We start from the raw sequence: 17,921 nt of genomic DNA on the forward strand, positions 1-17,921 counted from the left end.
GTGATGAAGCCAAGTGTTATGTAAACCAATATACTTTGGTATATGTGTGTAGGGTTAGTTGGTGGTGCAATTTTTTCATTTGATTTTGTATTACAAAACGTAACATGACTGACCACATACAACTGCACAGTTGGAGAACCAGGAACTACACTACCCGAAAGGCTTTGCGTATTCTAGTTGACTACGTGGCTCTTACGTTCCTTTACAACCGACCGGGGTGATTTAAACTTAGAATGAATAAGAAGAGGGGCATTTTTTTTAGATCAATCTGAAATTTAATGAGTAGCTAGTTAATACTTGTATAGTTTAAAGCAACATTTGTTATTTTCATTGATACATTTGGATTAACGTTTTGCAATGTCTGGGAAAATCAAGAGCCGAATCGCGGCAAATGCCGACTCGTTGTCTGGAAGTGTGTCTTGCGATGAGCGCATTTTACGAGACTGTCATCAATTGTACATCGATGCCGACAGTGGTGAGTTAGCTAGCTAATGTCTCATCAAATGAAGATTTAATGAAGATATCAACCAATTTCAGCAGACATTTACTGTCGGAATGTCATTCAGCCTGTATGTTTAGCTAGCTATATTTGGTATGACTCATTGATTCTGACTAACGCGTTAGCTAGTAGCTAGCTAGCATTACGTTGAAAGGGAAGAGGGATTCATAGTTGTACAACTGAATGCCTTCAACTGAAATGTGTCACCCATTTAACCCAACCCATCTGAATCAGAAAGGTGCGGGGGCTGCCTTAATCGACATCCACGTCTTCGGCGCCCGGGGAACAGTGGGCTAACTGCCTTGCAGAACGACAGATTTGTACCTTGTTGAAATGTTTGTTATAAAATGCATTTTACGAAGACAAATCAGACGTTGGGACTATAAGGGTCCATCTTCACAAAGCATAGGTCTGAGCAGGGCTGGCTCCAGGCATAAGCAACATAACCGGTGGCTTAGGGCAGGGTTTCCCCAAAGCCAAACCCTGGCTTAGCCCTGGCCCCCAAATATGTTATTGTGTTCATTGTTTTTAATCTGGGTTCAGCCATAAGGTTCTATCTGGCACAGAATGTTACAAGTACATGCGTTTAATGGATTAATTAAATCACATCAAATTTATTAATTCATGTTCACACATTTTGTTAAAGCGATAGTTCTCTAAAATGACAAATACACTATATCCTATGGATAAGAGACAATTTATGCTTGATAAGAAAGCGGTGTGGATGGTGTGACGTAATTGCATAGCCTCCAGAGGCCAAATTGAGCTCCGTACCACATCGCTGTGCACCTCTCAAATTGGTTTACTATGTGTAGGGCTCTGTATAGCTCTGCATTGACATGAACCAAAACGTGGAGCTCATAGTGGCCGGGGACTTTAATGCAGGGAAACTTAAATCTGTTTTACCTCATTTCTACCAGCATGTTAAATGTGCAACCAGAGGGGAAAAAAACTCTAGATCACCATTGCTCCACACACAGAGACACGTACAAAGTTCTCCCTCCGGCAAATCTGACCATATCTCTATCCTCCTGCTAACAAACAAAAACAGGAAGTAACAGTGACTCTCTCAATAAGGAAGTGGTCAGATGACGAAGATGCTTAGCTACGAGACTGCATTTCAAGCGCAGACTGGAATATGTTCTGGGATTCTTAAGTTGGCATTGAGGAGTACACCACATCATTCACTGATTTCATCAATAAGTGCATCAACGATGTCGTCCCCACAGTGACCGTACGTACATACCCCAACCAGAAGCCATGGATTACAGGCAACACTCGCATTGAGCTAGGGTAGAGCTGCTGTTTCAAGGAGCGGGACTCTAACCCGGAAGTTTGTAAGAAATCACGCTTACCCCCCGTCGAACCATCAAACAAGCAAAAAAAAAAGCATCAATACAGGACTAAGATTGAATCGTACTATACCGGCCCCCCTCCTGTACTCCCTGTTCACCCATGACTGCATTGCCAAGCATGACTCCAACACAATCATTAAGTTTGCTGACGACACAACAGTGGTCACCGACAACGATGAGACAGCCTATAGGGAAGAGGTCAGAGACCTGGCCGCGTGGTGCCAGAATAACCTCTCCTTCAACTTGATCAAGACAAAGGAGATGATTGTGGACTACAGGAAAAGGAGGATCGAGCACACCCCCATTCTCATCGACGGGGCTGTAGTGGAGCAGGTTGAGCTTCAAGTTCCTTGGTGTCCACATCACCAACAAACTATCATGGTCCAAACACACCAGGACAGTTGTGAAGAGGGCACAACAATGCCTATTTTCCCTCGGGAGACTGAAAAGATTTGGCATGGGTCCTCAGATTCCTGAACAGCTAATCAAATGGCTACCCAGACTATTTCCCACCCAAATTTTTACTCTGCTGCTACTCTGTTTATTATCCATGCATACAAGGAATGCAACGGTACACAGTATGTTGTCAAATGGTTAGTTACGCCCCCTACGGTTCAATACGCACGTGAACCGTGGAATTATGATATGCCTGTCATTTTCCTATAATTTCCAAAACATGCTTATTGTGCTGCAGACTACACGCACGTTGTACACTCAGATCCACAGAACCAGACGTGCAGCTTGTGAACAGGCCCGGCAGGCAACTGCTTGGGGCACCAGGCCGTTAGGGGTCTCATGAGGGCTGAAAAACGTAACTCCATAGCAATGTCTCAATGTGGCAACCGCAGTGAGCGCAACCCCCCCACCCCCCCCACCCCCCAAAACAACCAATGGACGATTTGCAATGACATGGGAAACTAAAAACACATTCTCTCATTCTCTACGACATGACAATGTTGAGCGCTCGTGAGACAGAGAGAAGCACATTTGAAGAAGCACTGCCGTCTTTCAAATCCGCTCTGTGGGAACATTTTGGATTCAGCGTTCAAAATGACGACGAGGGTAAGAAGACCGTAAACAAACAAAATACAGTCTGCAAGCATTGCTTTGACACTGTCAACTACTCGAGTGGAAACACTTCTAACATGATGTGTCATTTACGTCGCCCTCACCCAGCCATATCCCTTGCAGGTGGAGCTGGAGCAAGGAGAGTCCACTCGTTAGCGAAAACACAACAGTCTCGCTGGTGCCTTCCAATAACAATTTGTGACAAATTCAGAAAAACATAAAGAAGTAACGAAAAGCAGTGGGAGTATTCATAGCCAAAGATTTGCAGCCCTATACGGTGGTTAGTGACTTGGGATTTCGTCACCTGATGAAAAAAGTTGGACCGCGTTACAATGTCCCCTCCCGCACACATTTCAGCAGCTAAGTAATTCCCAAACTCTATGAAACATCAGAGAGAAACTGAAAATGAATTGATACAGACACCCTATCTAGCTCTATCCACTGATAGTTGGACCTCCAGAACAACTCCAAGCTACCTCACTGTGAAGGTTCACTATGTACTGGATTGGGAAATGAAGAGCTACGTTTTGCAAACTCGTCCCCTGTATGAGAGTCATACAAGTGCACTTTTCTTAAATATAAAGATATGTGTGTGTGTGTGTGTGTGTGTGTGTGTGTATAGCAGCCTCTAATGTGTTAGTGATGGCTATTTAACAGTTTGATGGCTTTGAGATAGAAGCTGTTTTTCAGTCTCTCTGTCCCAGCTTTGATGCACCTGTATTGACCTCGCCTTCTGGATGGTAGTGGGGTGAACAGGCAGTGGCTCAGGTGGTTGTTGTCCTTGATGATCTTTTTGGCCTTCCTGTGACATCGGGTGATGTAGGTGTCCTGGAGGGCAGGTAGTTTGCCCCCGGTCATGCGTCCACCCTCTGGAGAGCCCTGTGTTTGCAGGCGGTGCAGTTGCTGTACCAGGCGATGATACAGTCAGACAGGATGCTCTCAATTGTGCATCTGTAAAAGATTGTGAACGTTTTAGGTGCCAAGCCAAATTTCTTCAGCCTCCAGAGGTTGAAGAGGCACTGTTGCGCCTTCACCACACTGTCTGTGTGAGTGGACCATTTTAGTTTGTCAGTGATGTGTACACCAAGGAACTTAGTTTTCCACCTTCTCCACTGCGGTCCCATCGATGAGGACAGGGAGGTGCTCCCTCTGCTGTTTCCTGAAGTCCACGATCATCTCCTTTGTTTTGTTGACATTGAGTGAGAGGTTATTTTCCTGGCACAACACTCCCAGATCCCTCATCTCCTCCCTGTAGGCCGTCTCGATATTGTTGGTAATCAAACCTACTACTGTTGTGTCGTCCGCAAACTTGATGATTGAGTTGGAGGCGTGCGTGGCGACGCAGTCATGGGTGAACAGGGAGTACAAGAGGGGGCTGAGTACGCAACATGGTGGGGCCCCAGTTTTGAGGATCAGCGAAGTGGAGGTGTTGTTTCCTACCTTCACCACCTGGGGCTGCCCCTGTGCAACTGGGGTTCAGACCCAGGGCTTCAATCTTAATGATGAGCTTGGAGGGTACTATGGTGTTGAATGCTGAGCTGTTGTCAATGAACAGCATTCTTACATAGGTATTCCTCTTGTACAGGTGGGAAAAGAGAAGTGTGATGGCGATTGCATCGTCTGTGGATCTATTGAGGCAGTAAGCAAATTGGAGTGGGTCTAGGGTAACAGGTATGGTGGAGGTGATATGATCCTTGACTAGTCTCTCAAAGCACCTCATGATGACAGAACTGAGTGTAGTCAGCCTTAATTCTGGCACAGAATACAGAATAGCTGACCTGATGCAATTTTCCAGAAATTATTTTATTTTGCCACTAAAAAAAAAATCTTTTTTTTTTCCCCCCTCTGACCTCCAGTAACATTTGTAGTGGGCAGTAATATTTAATATTTGAATATGCAGTATATTATAAACTCAGCAAAAAAAGAAACGTCCCTTTTTCAGGACCCTGTCTTTCAAAGGTAATTTGTAAAAAAACAAATCACTTCACAGATCTTCATTGTAAAGGGTTTAAACACTGTTTCCCATGCTTGTTCAATGAACCATAAACAATTAATGAACATGCACTTGTGGAACGGTCGTTAAGACACTAACAGCTTACAGATGGTAGGCAATTAAGGTCACAGTTATGAAAGCCTAGGACACTAAAGAGGCCTTTCTACTGACTACTGAAAAACACCAAAAGAAAGATGCCCAGAGTCCCTGCTCATCTGTGTAAATATGCCTTAGGCATGCTGCAAGGAGGCATGAGGACAGCAGATGTGGCCAGGGCAATAAATTGCCATCTCTGTACTGTGAGATGCCTAAGGCAGCACTACAGGGAGACAGGATGGACAGCTGGTCATTCTCACAGTGGCAGACCACGTGTAACAACACCTGCACAGAATCGGTACATCTGAACATCACACCTTTGGGACAGGTACAGGATGGCAACAACAACTGCTCGAGTTACACCAGGAACCCACAATCCCTCCATCAGTGCTGTCCGCAATAGGCTGAGAGAGGCTGGACTGAGAGCTTGTAGGCCTGTTGTAAGGCAGGTCCTCACCAGACATCACTGGCAACAACGTCGCCTATGGGCACAAACACGCCGTCGCTGGACAAGACAGGACTGGCAAAAAGTGCTCTTCACTGACAAGTCGCGGTTTTGTCTCACCAGGGGTGATGGTCGGATTTGCGTTTATCGTCAAAGAAATGAGCGTTACACTGAGGCCTGTACTCTGGAGCTGGATCGAGGTGGAGGGTCCGTCATAGACTGGGGTGGTGTGTCACAGCATCATCGGACTGAGCTTGTTGTCATTGCAGGCAATCTCAACGCTGAGCATTACAGGGTAGACCTCCTCCCTCATGTGGTACCCTTCCTGCAGGCTCATCCTGATATGACCCTCCAGCATGACAATGTTACCACGCACAGAATGAGCAGTATGGCTGATTTCCTGCAAGACCGGAATGTCAGTGTTCTGCCATGGCCAGCGAAGAGCCCGGATCTCAATCCCATTGAGCAGGTCTGGGACCTGTTAGATCGGAGGGTGAGGGCTCTGGCCACTCCCCCCAGAAATTCCGGGAACTTGCACGGTAACATTCTCACAGCAAGAACGGGCAAATCTGGTGCAGTCCATGAGGAGGAGACGCACTGCAGTACTTAATGCAGCTGGTGCCCCCCCCCACCCCCTCTTTTGTTCAGGGACACATTATTCAATTTCTGTTAGTTATATGTCTGTGGAACTTGTTCAGTTTATGTCTGTAGTTTAATCTTGTTATGTATGTTCATACAAATATTTACACGTTAAGTTTTCTTGAAATAAACGCAGTTGACAGTGAGAGGATTTTTAAATTTTTTGCTGAGTTTATATACCTCACATGCGACAAGTAATAAGACTAAGCAATTATCCCATGAAATGATCTTTATCTGGCCCCATAGTATACATAGGAATATGCATGGAGATGTGAGTAACAGTAATGGGCAATGAAGAATAGAATTCTAAATACAAGTGTATTTAATTACTTTGTAAAATGAATTGATTCACATACAAGGCCTAAAGCTTAAATTACAAGGAATTAACAAGAATTACAAGGCATTATTTTAATCATGGGCATTAATATGGTGTTTGTCCCCACCTTTTGCCGCTAAAACAGCCTACACTCTTGCTTCCATTCAGCCACAAGCATTAGTGAGGTTGGGCAATTAGGCCTGGCTTGCGGTTGACCTTCCTATTCAAGATTTAATATTTCCCTTCACTGGAACTAAGGGGCCTGAACCATGAAAATCAGCCCCAGACCATTCCTCCACCAAACCTTACAGTTGGTACTATGCATTCAGGCAGGTAGCATTCTCCTGGCATCCGCCAAACCCAGATTTGTCTGTCGGACTGCCAGATGGTGAAGCGTTATTCATCACTCCAGAGAACGCTTTTCCACTGCTCCAATGACGGTGAGCTTTACACCACTCCAGCCGACTCTTGGCATTGCGTATGGGGATCTTAGGCTTCTGTACGGCTGCTCGGCCATGGAAACCCATTTCATGATGCTCCCGACTAACAATTATTGGGCTGACGTTGCTTCCAGAGGCAGTTTAGAACTCTATAGTGAGTGTTGCAACCGAGGACAGATGATTTTTACTCGCTATGCACTTCAGCACTCTGCGGCCCGTCCTGTCGCTTCTGTGGCCTACCACTTTGCGGCTGAGCCGTTGTTGCTCCTAGATGTTTCCACTTCACAGTAACAGCACTTACAGTTGACCGGGGCAGTTCTAGCAGGGCAGAAATTTGATTAACTGACTTGTTGGATAGGATGCCATGTTGAAAGTCACTGAGCTCTTCAGTAAGGTCATTCTACTGCCAAGAGGTGTCCACATACTTTTGTGTATATAGTGTATCAGAGCTAGATGGTGTTACCTTTGCTTCTCAGAGGTATGAAAATGGGGGTTGGCAAGACCAACACAGACAATACTGATTTCCTAAGACAACACAGAGGACATTCTTGTGCACAGTTGATAAGAGGAGTCACTTTGGCGGCTGCCCTACACTTCTGAACGGATTATGATCGAGAAATTAGGTTTGGAACATTTGATTTTAGAGGATTAAATACAGAATTAACAAATGATTTTACCCATTGGTCATTGGTAATTTTTTTTTGGGGGGGGGGACCTTAGTTGCTTATAGATGAATGGTATTTAGCTACCCATTGATTCATGAAGAATATAACGTATAAATGCCTGAGCTTAGTTCAACAGTCGAACCCCATCAGATCCCTTGCATCCATAGCGTAGTCTATGGATTTGAAGGGGTTGTATTTGACTGAAACTGTGGCGGGGAGGACACTGTTAATATTTCAGTTAAGGATTGCCGCTTTAACGTAACTACCAGTAGGAGTTGTTAGCAATAGTTATTGGTAGCAGTTAGTGGTAGTTAGATTAGTTGGCTAGCTATAGCTTAGTGGCTAATACTAGTAAACTAACAGTTGATCAATCGGCTTTATACGAAACTCGTCACGTCAACGAGCAAGTTTTTAAAGCTAGTATTTATATTACCGCTAGCTAGCCCATGTTAGATAAGCTAAAGTTAGTAAAGTGTCCTGATCACATCCCTCCATGTCTCCATTCTAGGGCTGGTAGCAGTGGCCCAGTCCGTTGGCGTGACTCTGCTGGCACCCAGGAAAAAGATCACTGTCATGTTGATGGGCAACCACTCTACCGGCAAGAGCTCCTTCATCAACTGGTAATGTTCATTCAGATCGAGGTTACCATTGACAGCCACAGGAAGAGTGGAGAGAAGGATGCACTTTGAAAAGTGTTCCATCAGAGACTGGGACTTTTCCCTACACTGATGCTACTGTCCCCTATGCTTCCCTTTGCTTCAAAGTCATTGTAATTATGTCCCGTGGTCCATTTGTTAATGTGTGTGTGTGTGTGTGTGTGTGTGGACATACACCTCGTATAACGTGAATACCAGAGAGAGTGCTTGTTAAAATGTCTGCTGTAACTTTCTGTCTCAGGTATGTGGAGGAACACATCCAGCGTACAGGAGTGGCCATTGAGACGCAAGGCTTCAGCTTTGTCACAAGTGGCCGCAAGAGAGAGTCTCTCACAGTGAGTACAGCTGGTACAGTTCGGAGTGAATTTCCTCTTCGACTTCAGTTTGCTCCTCAATTCATGCACTTTCATTGAGGTACTTTGAGGGGTTTTACCTTTTCACTGAGTAAGTGCTCACACAGTGGATGGTGGATGTGTTTTTCTCGCAGAATGTAAACTTTGGCTTGGTTTCTTGGTGTATTTTAGGGAAATGCCACGCTGCACCTTTACCCACACTTCAAACCTCTACACGAGCTCAAAGGTGAGATTTCAGAGTTGATTCAACCTCATTCGTCAGCGTAAAAGCAGGACTCAGGAACCCCCCCCCCTGTAATACAGTGGCAAGAAAAAGTATGTGAGCCCTTTGGAATTATCTGGATTTCTGCATTAATTGGTCATAAAATTTGATCAGATCTTCCTCTAAGTCACAACAACAGACAAAAAGTCTGCTTAAACTAATAACACACAAATTGTATTTTTCTTGTCTATATTGAATACAGCATTGCCTGATGTGAACCATGCCATGTCCACACCGCCCAAATAGGTCCACAGACGATGCAATCTCAACCACACTGCACACTGCCCTAACCCATCTGGACAAGAGGAATACCTATGTGAGAATGCTGTTCATCGACTACAGCTCGGCATTCAACACCATAGTACCCTCCAAGCTCGTCATCAAGCTCGAGACCCTGGGTCTCGACCCCGCCCTGTGCAACTGGGTACTGGACTTCCTGACGGGCCGCCCCCAGGTGGTGAGGGTAGGCAACAACATCTCCTCCCCGCTGATCCTCAACACTGGGGCCCCACAAGGTTGCGTTCTGAGCCCTCTCCTGTACTCCCTGTTCACCCACGACTGCGTGGCCACGCACGCCTCCAACTCAATCATCAAGTTTGCGGACGACACAACAGTGGTAGGCTTGATTACCAACAACGATGAGACGGCCTACAGGGAGGAGGTGAGGGCCCTCGGAGTGTGGTGTCAGGAAAACAACCTCACACTCAACGTCAACAAAACTAAGGAGATGATTGTGGACTTCAGGAAACAGCAGAGGGAACACCCCCCTATCCACATCGATGGAACAGTAGTGGAGAGGGTAGCAAGTTTTAAGTTCCTCGGCATACACATCACAGACAAACTGAATTGGTCCACTCACACAGACAGCATCGTGAAGAAGGCGCAGCAGCGCCTCTTCAACCTCAGGAGGCTGAAGAAATTCGGCTTGTCACCAAAAGCACTCACAAACTTCTACAGATGCACAATCGAGAGCATCCTGGCGGGCTGTATCACCGCCTGGTATGGCAACTGCACCGCCCTCAACCGTAAGGCTCTCCAGAGGGTAGTGAGGTCTGCACAACGCATCACCGGGGGCAAACTACCTGCCCTCCAGGACACCTACACCACCCGATGTCACAGGAAGGCCATAAAGATCATCAAGGACATCAACCACCCGAGCCACTGCCTGTTCACCCCGCTATCATCCAGAAGGCGAGGTCAGTACAGGTGCATCAAAGCTGGGACCGAGAGACTGAAAAACAGCTTCTATCTCAAGGCCATCAGACTGTTAAACAGCCACCACTAACACTGAGTGGCTGCTGCCAACACACTGACACTGACTCAACTCCAGCCACTTTAATAATGGGAATTGATGGGAAATGATGTAAATATATCACTAGCCACTTTAAACAATGCTACCTTATATAAATGTTACTTACCCTACATTATTCATCTCATACGCATACGTATATACTGTACTCTATATCATCGACGGTATCCTTATGTAATACATGTATCACTAGCCACTTTATACTATACTATGCCACTTTGTTTACATACTCATCTCATTTGTACATACTGTACCCGATACCATCTACTGTATCTTGCCTATGCTGCTCTGTACCATCACTCATTCATATATCCTTATGTACATATTCTTTATCCCCCTTACACTGTGTACAAGACAGTAGTTTTGGAATTGTTAGTTAGATTACTTGTTATTACTGCATTGTCGGAACTAGAAGCACAAGCATTTCGCTACACTCGCATTAACATCTGCTAACCATGTGTATGTGACAAATAAAATTTGATTTGATTTGCCTTGAACAAAAGAGATCTCAGAAGATGGAAGATTAAGAATTGTTGACTTGCATAAAGCTGGAAAGGGTTACAAAAGTATCTCTAAAAGCCTTGATGTTCATCAGTCCACAGTAAGACAAATTGTCTATAAATGGAGAAAGTTCAGAACTGTTGCTCCTCTCCCTAGGAGTGGCTGTCTTGCAAAGATGACTGCAAGAGCACAGCACACAGAGCTCAATGAGGTTAAGAAGAATAATCCAAGAGTGTCAGCTAAAGACTTACAGAAATCTCTGGAAGATGCTATGATCTCTGTTGACGAGTCTACAATATGTAAAACGCTAAACAGCGGGAGTGGCCCAATCAGAGTCCTGACCTCAACCCGATTGAGACGCTGTGGCATGACCGCGTGAGCGGTTCACACCAGACATCCCAAGAATATTGCTGAACTGAAACAGTTTTGTAAAGAGGAATGGTCCAAAATTCCTTCTGACCGTTGATCAGGTCTGATACGCAATTACAGAAAACATTTGGTTGAGGTTATTGCTGCCAAAGGAGGGTCAACCAGTTATTAAATCCAAGGGTTCACATACTTTTCCCACCCTGCACTGTGAATGTTTACACGGTGTGTTCAATAAAGACATGAAAACGTGTTATTAGTTTTAAGCAAACTGTCTTTGTCTATTGTTGTGACTTAGATGAAGATCAAATTTTATTTGATCAAAATGTATGCATAAGTCTAGGTAATTCCATAGGGTTCACTTACTTTTTCTGGCCACTGTATATGATGTGATAGTCATGCTGTCATCACCATTGTATTTCTGACAACCCATTCTAAACATTAGTCAGCACTGAGTGAAATGTTTGAAAATACCATTCAAGTAAAGGTCTCTCCCCCTCCCTCCCACACACTCTTTCATCACTTTAAATGTTTCTTTCTCTCTCTGCCTGTAGGTGTGTCTGAGTACCTGGGTACTGAGATCTGCACTTCGAGGCAAAAGCGCTTCAGCCTGGTGACGTTTGTGGACTCTCCTGGCCTGGTGGACGGGGACATGAAGTACCCCTTCGATGTGGACCAGGCCATCATGTGGCTGGGTAGGTCACCACAATATGGCGCTGTGTGTGTGTGGTGTAGGGTGTGTAATTCTGTGACGGTACTGTTGACTTTACAGCATGTTTTCTTATTCATCTCTGTGTTTCATCATGACACACACACACACACCATCTGTGTGTAAAGATGGCTACAGTATTTCATGTTTCTGCATTTCTCTATCTGGCTAATTGAACAGAACATAACAGACTCGTCTCTGTCCCATCCCAGGCGAGCTGTGTGACCTCATCCTGGTGTTCTTTGACCCCATGGGCCAGGCGCTGTGCAAACGCACCCTCAACATCGTGGAGAAGCTCAACGAGAAGCACGGTGACCGTCTGCGCTTCTACCTCAGCAAGGCCGACGAGGCCGGGGGAGAGTCGGACAGACAGGTACACACACACACTCTAGTGGGAAATTTTAAGATTAATAAAATTCATGTTCAGTTAAGTGCTTAACGCAATGCATTATGCTTTTCCTTTTCTGTAATGCACATGATTCTGTTCGTGCAAGGTTTTTTGGTCACTAGACTTGGAGGCCAGACGTGAAAGGTTATGGACAGTTACCCATCTGCTGATAGTATTGGCGCCAGTCTAAAGGTGCCAGTTCCGAGGACACACTGGTTTTCTCTGCTTCCTTGCTGGAGGTTTCGTACAAAACCAGAGATAGGGGAAAGAAAAAAAAACTTTATCAACGACCGCTTTTGTGTCTATTACACCTGGAAATTCCCTATTACACACACTTTATACATATCTACAATATCAACAAGGTTGACAGTTGGCTGGGACGGAGTTGGCCAGTTTTATTTTATAATCCAATCAATCAAGTAAATGTCAGTTGGCTTTTCATAGCCGATCATTCAGAGTATCTCTACCGCTCCTACTGTTTCTAGAGCGTTGAACAGGTAGCACGTCCGGTGAGCAGGTCAGGGTTCCATAGCCGCAGGCAGAACAGTTGAAACTGGAGCAGCAGCATGGTCAGGTGGACTGGGGACAGCAAGGTGTCATCATGCCAGGTAGTCCTGAGGCATGGTCCTAGGGCTCAGGTCCTCCGAGAGAGAGAGAGAATTAGAGAGAGCATACTTAAATTCACACAGGACACTGGATAAGACAGGAGAAATACTCCAGATATAACTGACTGACCCTAGCCCCCCGACACACAAACTACTGCAGCATAAATACTGGAGGCTGAGACAGGAGGGGTCAGGAGACACTGTGGTCCCGTCTGACTATACCCCCGGACAGGGCCAAACAGGAAGGATATAACACACTTTGCCAAAGCACAGCCCCCACACCACTAGAGGGATATCTTCAACCACCAACTTACCATCCTGAGACGAGGCCGGGTATAGCCCACGAAGATCTCCGCCACAGCACAACCCAAGGGGGGGGGGGGGGCGCCAACCCGGACAGGAAGACCACGTCAGTGACTCAACCCACTCAAGTGATGCACCCCTCCTAGGGACGGCATGGAAGAGCACCAGTAAGCCAGTGACTCAGCCCCTGTAATGGGGTTAGAGGCAGAGAATCCTAGTGGAAAGAGGGGAACCGGCCAGGCAGAGACAGCAAGGGTGGTTCGTTGCTCCAGAGCCTTTCCGTTCACCTTCACACTCCTGGGCCAGACTACACTCAATCATATGACCCACTGAAGAGATGAGTCTTCAGTAAAGACTTAAAGGTCTGACGCCATTTACCACATTCACAAGTGTAGTCTCAGTGCTATGATTGGGTCTAAAACCAGACTGAATCGTTTCGTATACATTGTTTGTCTTCAGGAATGCAGTGAGTTGCTGCGCAACAGCTTTTTCAATTTTGTTTGAGAGGAATGGGAGATTCGATTCGATATAGGCCTATAGTTAAAAAATATATATTTTCTGGGTCATTTGACTTTTTCAAGAGAGGCTCTATTACTGCCACTTTTAGTGAGTTTGGTACACATCCGGTGGATAGAGAGACGTTTATTATGTTCAACATAGGAGGGCGAAGCACAGGAAGCAGCTCTTTCAGTAGTTTAGTTGGAATAGGGTCCAGTATGCAGCTTGAAGGTTGAGGCCATGATTATTTTCATCAATGTGTCAAGAGAGATCGTACTAAAAAACTTGTCTCCCTTGATCTTAGGTCCTGGCAGAGTTGTGCAATCAAATGTTATTAGTCACATGTACTTACTTACGAGCCCCTAACCAACAATGCAGTTAAAAAAATTACGGATAAGAATAAGAAATAAAAGTAACAAGTAGTTAAAGTGCAGCAGTAAAATAACAATAGCGAGACTGTACACAGGGGGGTAATGGTACAGAGTCAATATGCGGGGGCACCGGTTAGTTGAGGTCATTTGTACATGTAGGTAGAGTTATTCAAGTGACTATGCATAGATAACAACATCGTAGCAGTAGTGTATAAGAGGGGGGGGTTGCTGCTTGAAATTTCTGATTTAGTTTATGACATCATCTAATCTCCCTGTCATGTGAATGGCTGTTTCAGAGGGTGATGATGCAGATCGTCCAGGAGCTGTGCAAGCGGCCGGGACTCAACAAGTGTGGCTTTGACATGCCTACCATCTATGTCCCCAACCCCAACAAGGTAGCCACCGCACCCACCTTTTTGTACACTGCACCTGAAAGTCACTGGATGTGCCAACCTGGGCAATCTTGGGACTATCCTAGCTAAACAAATGTGTGTATACTATGTACGTGTGTTTTGAACTTCACTTCCACCTGCTTGTCCCAACCCCAGCCCAGTCGCTGTGTGAACCAGATTGAGGAGGCATGTCGCACCATTGAGAAGACCATCAACCAGACGGTCCAGAACACACTCAACTCACTAGAGAAGGACTGTGAGCTCATCACTAAGGCCATTGCAGATACACTCAGCCACGACCGGTAACACACGCCTGCGTACTTAGTGTGTTTTACACCTACACTCATTCTCAACTTGCTGAAAAAAACTGTGACTGAGGATATTGTCGATGACCGAGCAAACATCACTGATCTTCTCTCCTTTCCAACACAACAATCTCTCTGTCTCTCTCTGTCTCTCAGGCAGACCAGTGTAGATAACCGGCGGGCGCGCTGTAAGGGCTGTGTGTTGGCTCTTCTGGGCTTCAGTGTGCCCTTCATGCTGATGGCAGCCCTGGTGCTGGGCAGCCTCTCCAGAGAGCTGCTGGAGATGTCCCTGGGGCATGATGGCATCGAGGCCCTCTCTCTCTACCTGGTCAGTGTATTTGTAAGAGAGAGAGAGAGTGAAGGGGTGTGGGGATCTGACCATGGTCGTGTGTGTGAGATGGAGAGGGGGAAGTTTTTGTGTTTGTTTGACTCTTTGCCCTTTGTCCCCAACAGGCTCCTGTAGTGAGAGTGTTTGACTCTATGTCTGTGGAGTACCAGCTCTACAGTTGTGGCGGACTCATCTTCCTCTCCTTCCTACTCCTCATCCTTGCCCGCTTCTCCTTCAGGTAAGAGCTGAGCACACTCTCAAACTGCGGGATCTTGTTCAACTTCAAGTGTCACCAGTTATCAATGAATTATGCCTAAAGCATCTCTCTCTCTCTGCAGATCTCGGCCCACTCTCTCTGGCCGACAGAAGAGGCAGCTACAGGAAAAGCTGGATTATGTGCAGGAGGTGGTAAAGACCAAGAAGGTAGTGTGTGTGTGTGTGTGTGTGTGTGTGTGTGCGCGCTTGTCCACTAACAGCGTATCTCTCCCTTCCTGTAGAAGAAGCTCTATGAGGAATACCTTCGCCAGAGTGTGGGTGATCAAGATATGGACTGATAGAAAAAGCAAGGGATGGAAGGAAAGAATGGAGGAAACCACAGAAGTACCACTTAACATTCCTACTGTAGAGGACCAAATGTAATGTAGGGTTTAAACTGTTCATGCTTTACCTTCCTGGCCATGCCTTTATGGTGCATTTATGACAAGTTGGAAACTCTGGGGCTGTTCAATGTAGGTCATCAGAGGCCAAAACACTTCTGGTGTTAATCCTGTCCTTCTAATCAGGGACTGATTCAGACCTGGGACATCAGGTGAGTGAAATGAACCACCAGGTAGAAAACTGGAAAACTTGGGCCTCTTTCTACGACGAATTTCCAAGTTGAAAATGTTGGAGTTTCCGACTTGTCTTGAACGCACCAGTTACGTGTCTCTCGGGCGCACGCAGGGTGACATGGGAAATGTATCCTTGTCCAAGTGTTGTCAGTCCAATGTCTGTTCATTCATGTTATTGTAAACCATAGATCACCTTTAATGTCTGATACAGTAAGCTCTTAGAAACCAACTCCTAACTGTGGTACTCATTCATTTACCAGTGTTTCACTCCCATGTTACCTGATTGTTGCTTTTCAAATCCTCATGCAAACTGGCATCATGGGACCGGTATTTTTGTATGATAGAATTCTGTGCACTAACTACATTATGAATTGAACAAAGCATTTATATATATATTTGTTTCACTGTTTTTTGGTAGCCACAGCTGTGCCTGTTTGCTCAGACAAACACCTATGATGCAATATAAACCAATAACATTTACAAGGGACCTGTGTTTTTGTACAAGGTGAATTCAGCAATCCATGTCTCTGTAAGCAAATCGGCATCAAATTACTTTTGCTGGGCTGTTTACTTGCTGTTTCTTTTGTTCACATGTAACGGTTCAAAGCTGCAATTGTGCACTTCCACACATTTTCTGACCTTGATTATGTCAACTGTTACTAACTGTAAGACTATGTAATGGGAGACTCGTGAATAAGCACAACGGCTGCTTTGTACTGATGTGTGACCAAGCAGTTAACAACCATGATATGACACCTTTTTTTAAAACTTTTCCTACATTGTTACTGTTTCATTCAAAATTATATAATTAAAACGCACAGTTTGTACAAACCAATGTTTTCAGTTCAGCAGGTGTCATGAATTTTTAGAATATCGACCCCATGTTTGGCATCAGCCAAGACAACCTCTATTATTTCCATACGGGCAGTGAGAAAATTGATGTCACATTTGTTAACCTATTGTGTGGCGTGTAGTGCCCCCCCCCAAATAGGATTTGAGCAGGCACCGTCACATTTTCAAACCACTTTGTGGTTAAAAATAGTTTAGGCATTTAATAATCAACTGGTCTACACCCCAAGGAGCAAGCTAAGCAAAAGGACAGTGGCCAGGAAGAATTCCCTAGAATGAGGGAACCAGGAGGGGAACCAGGCTCCGAGGGGTGCCTAGTTCTCTTCTGTCTGTACCGGGTAGTCCAGGCATACTGCATTTCTGAAGCTCCTCTGAAGAGTTAGGTGAGGGAATGGAACATCCTGACCATGAGAGGGTGTTTGGGGCACTCCTGAGCAGGGGGTGGGTCCTCCTGGATTGTGGAAGTGGATGAAACCTCACACTCAGCATCTGTGATTAAGAGAACATTGTGGGGATCGGAAATTAACATACATGGGATGCATCTGTCTTAACTTCTGCTTAAACAAACTGGTAATGTTTATGACATTTCATGTAGCCTACATTTTGTCATGAGGTGAAACCAGGGGCGGACTGGGACCAGATATAGCCCTGGCAATTTCAAGGGATGAATGCCTCTAGGTCTGCCAATGGCAGGCCTAATAAGACCGTAAATGTAATTCTAATCACAGGTAAGCTCAGTTCTGTCATGTGTCAATTTCAGAAACCATTCTCAGTTGAGTTCGCATTGAGTCATACACTATGTGGCCAAAAGTATGTGGACCCCTGATCATCGATCATCTCATTCCAGTTCTCAGTTGTTGTGCTGACGTTGCTTCTAGAGGCTGTTTGGAACTCGGTAGTGAGTGTTGCAACCGAGGACAGACGATCTTTACACGCTACGTGCTTCAGCACTGCGGTCCTGTTCTGTGAGCTTGTGTGGAAGCTTCCACTTCACAATAACAGCACTTACAGTTGACTGGGGCAGCTCTAGCAGGGCAGAAATTTCTCCACGCCACCTTTTCTTTTTCTCTACATTATGACACTACGAGATTACTCAGAATAGTTATTTGGAAGACACAGAAGATGGAACAAATCATAGTTTGATAGAGGACTCTAGATCAGGGCTCTCCAACCCTGTAGGTTTTCAATCCAACCCCAGTTGTAACTAACCTGATTCAGTTTATCAACCAGCTAATTATTAGCATCGGGTACGCTAGATTAGGGTTGGAGTGAAAACCTACAGGATGGTAGCGCTCTAGGAACAAGGTAGGAGAGCCCTGCTCTAGATGGATAAAACCTATTTTGGCATGGACATTGCCATTGAGCGCTTCCACCATTTGA

At 45.4% G+C, this 17,921-nt stretch overlaps 1 protein-coding gene across 1 annotated transcript; it reads left to right on the top strand.

Annotated features, from left to right (window-relative positions):
• Positions 1-166: 166 nt before the first annotated feature.
• LOC139420970 (uncharacterized) lies at positions 167-16,527 on the top strand. Its single transcript, XM_071171414.1, has 12 exons — positions 167-475; positions 8,025-8,136; positions 8,414-8,507; positions 8,697-8,751; positions 11,518-11,658; positions 11,885-12,045; positions 14,134-14,232; positions 14,386-14,531; positions 14,691-14,862; positions 14,988-15,100; positions 15,201-15,285; positions 15,360-16,527. The coding sequence occupies exons 1-12, from the start codon at positions 358-360 to the stop codon at positions 15,414-15,416; spliced, it is 1,353 nt and encodes a 450-aa protein (XP_071027515.1). The 5' UTR covers positions 167-357; the 3' UTR covers positions 15,417-16,527.
• The last annotated feature ends 1,394 nt before the right edge of the window (positions 16,528-17,921 follow it).

Source organism: Oncorhynchus clarkii, chromosome 12, assembly GCF_045791955.1.
Source record: "Oncorhynchus clarkii lewisi isolate Uvic-CL-2024 chromosome 12, UVic_Ocla_1.0, whole genome shotgun sequence".
NCBI classification, from domain to species: Eukaryota; Metazoa; Chordata; class Actinopteri; order Salmoniformes; family Salmonidae; genus Oncorhynchus; species Oncorhynchus clarkii.

Coding starts and splice junctions, on each gene's coding strand:
- LOC139420970 (XM_071171414.1), top strand. CDS start 358: ATGTCTGGGAAAATCAAGAGCCGAATCGCGGCAAATGCCGACTCGTTG. Junction 8,137..8,413: donor AAGAGCTCCTTCATCAACTG/GTAATGTTCATT, acceptor TTTCTGTCTCAG/GTATGTGGAGGAACACATCC. Junction 11,659..11,884: donor CCAGGCCATCATGTGGCTGG/GTAGGTCACCAC, acceptor GTCCCATCCCAG/GCGAGCTGTGTGACCTCATC.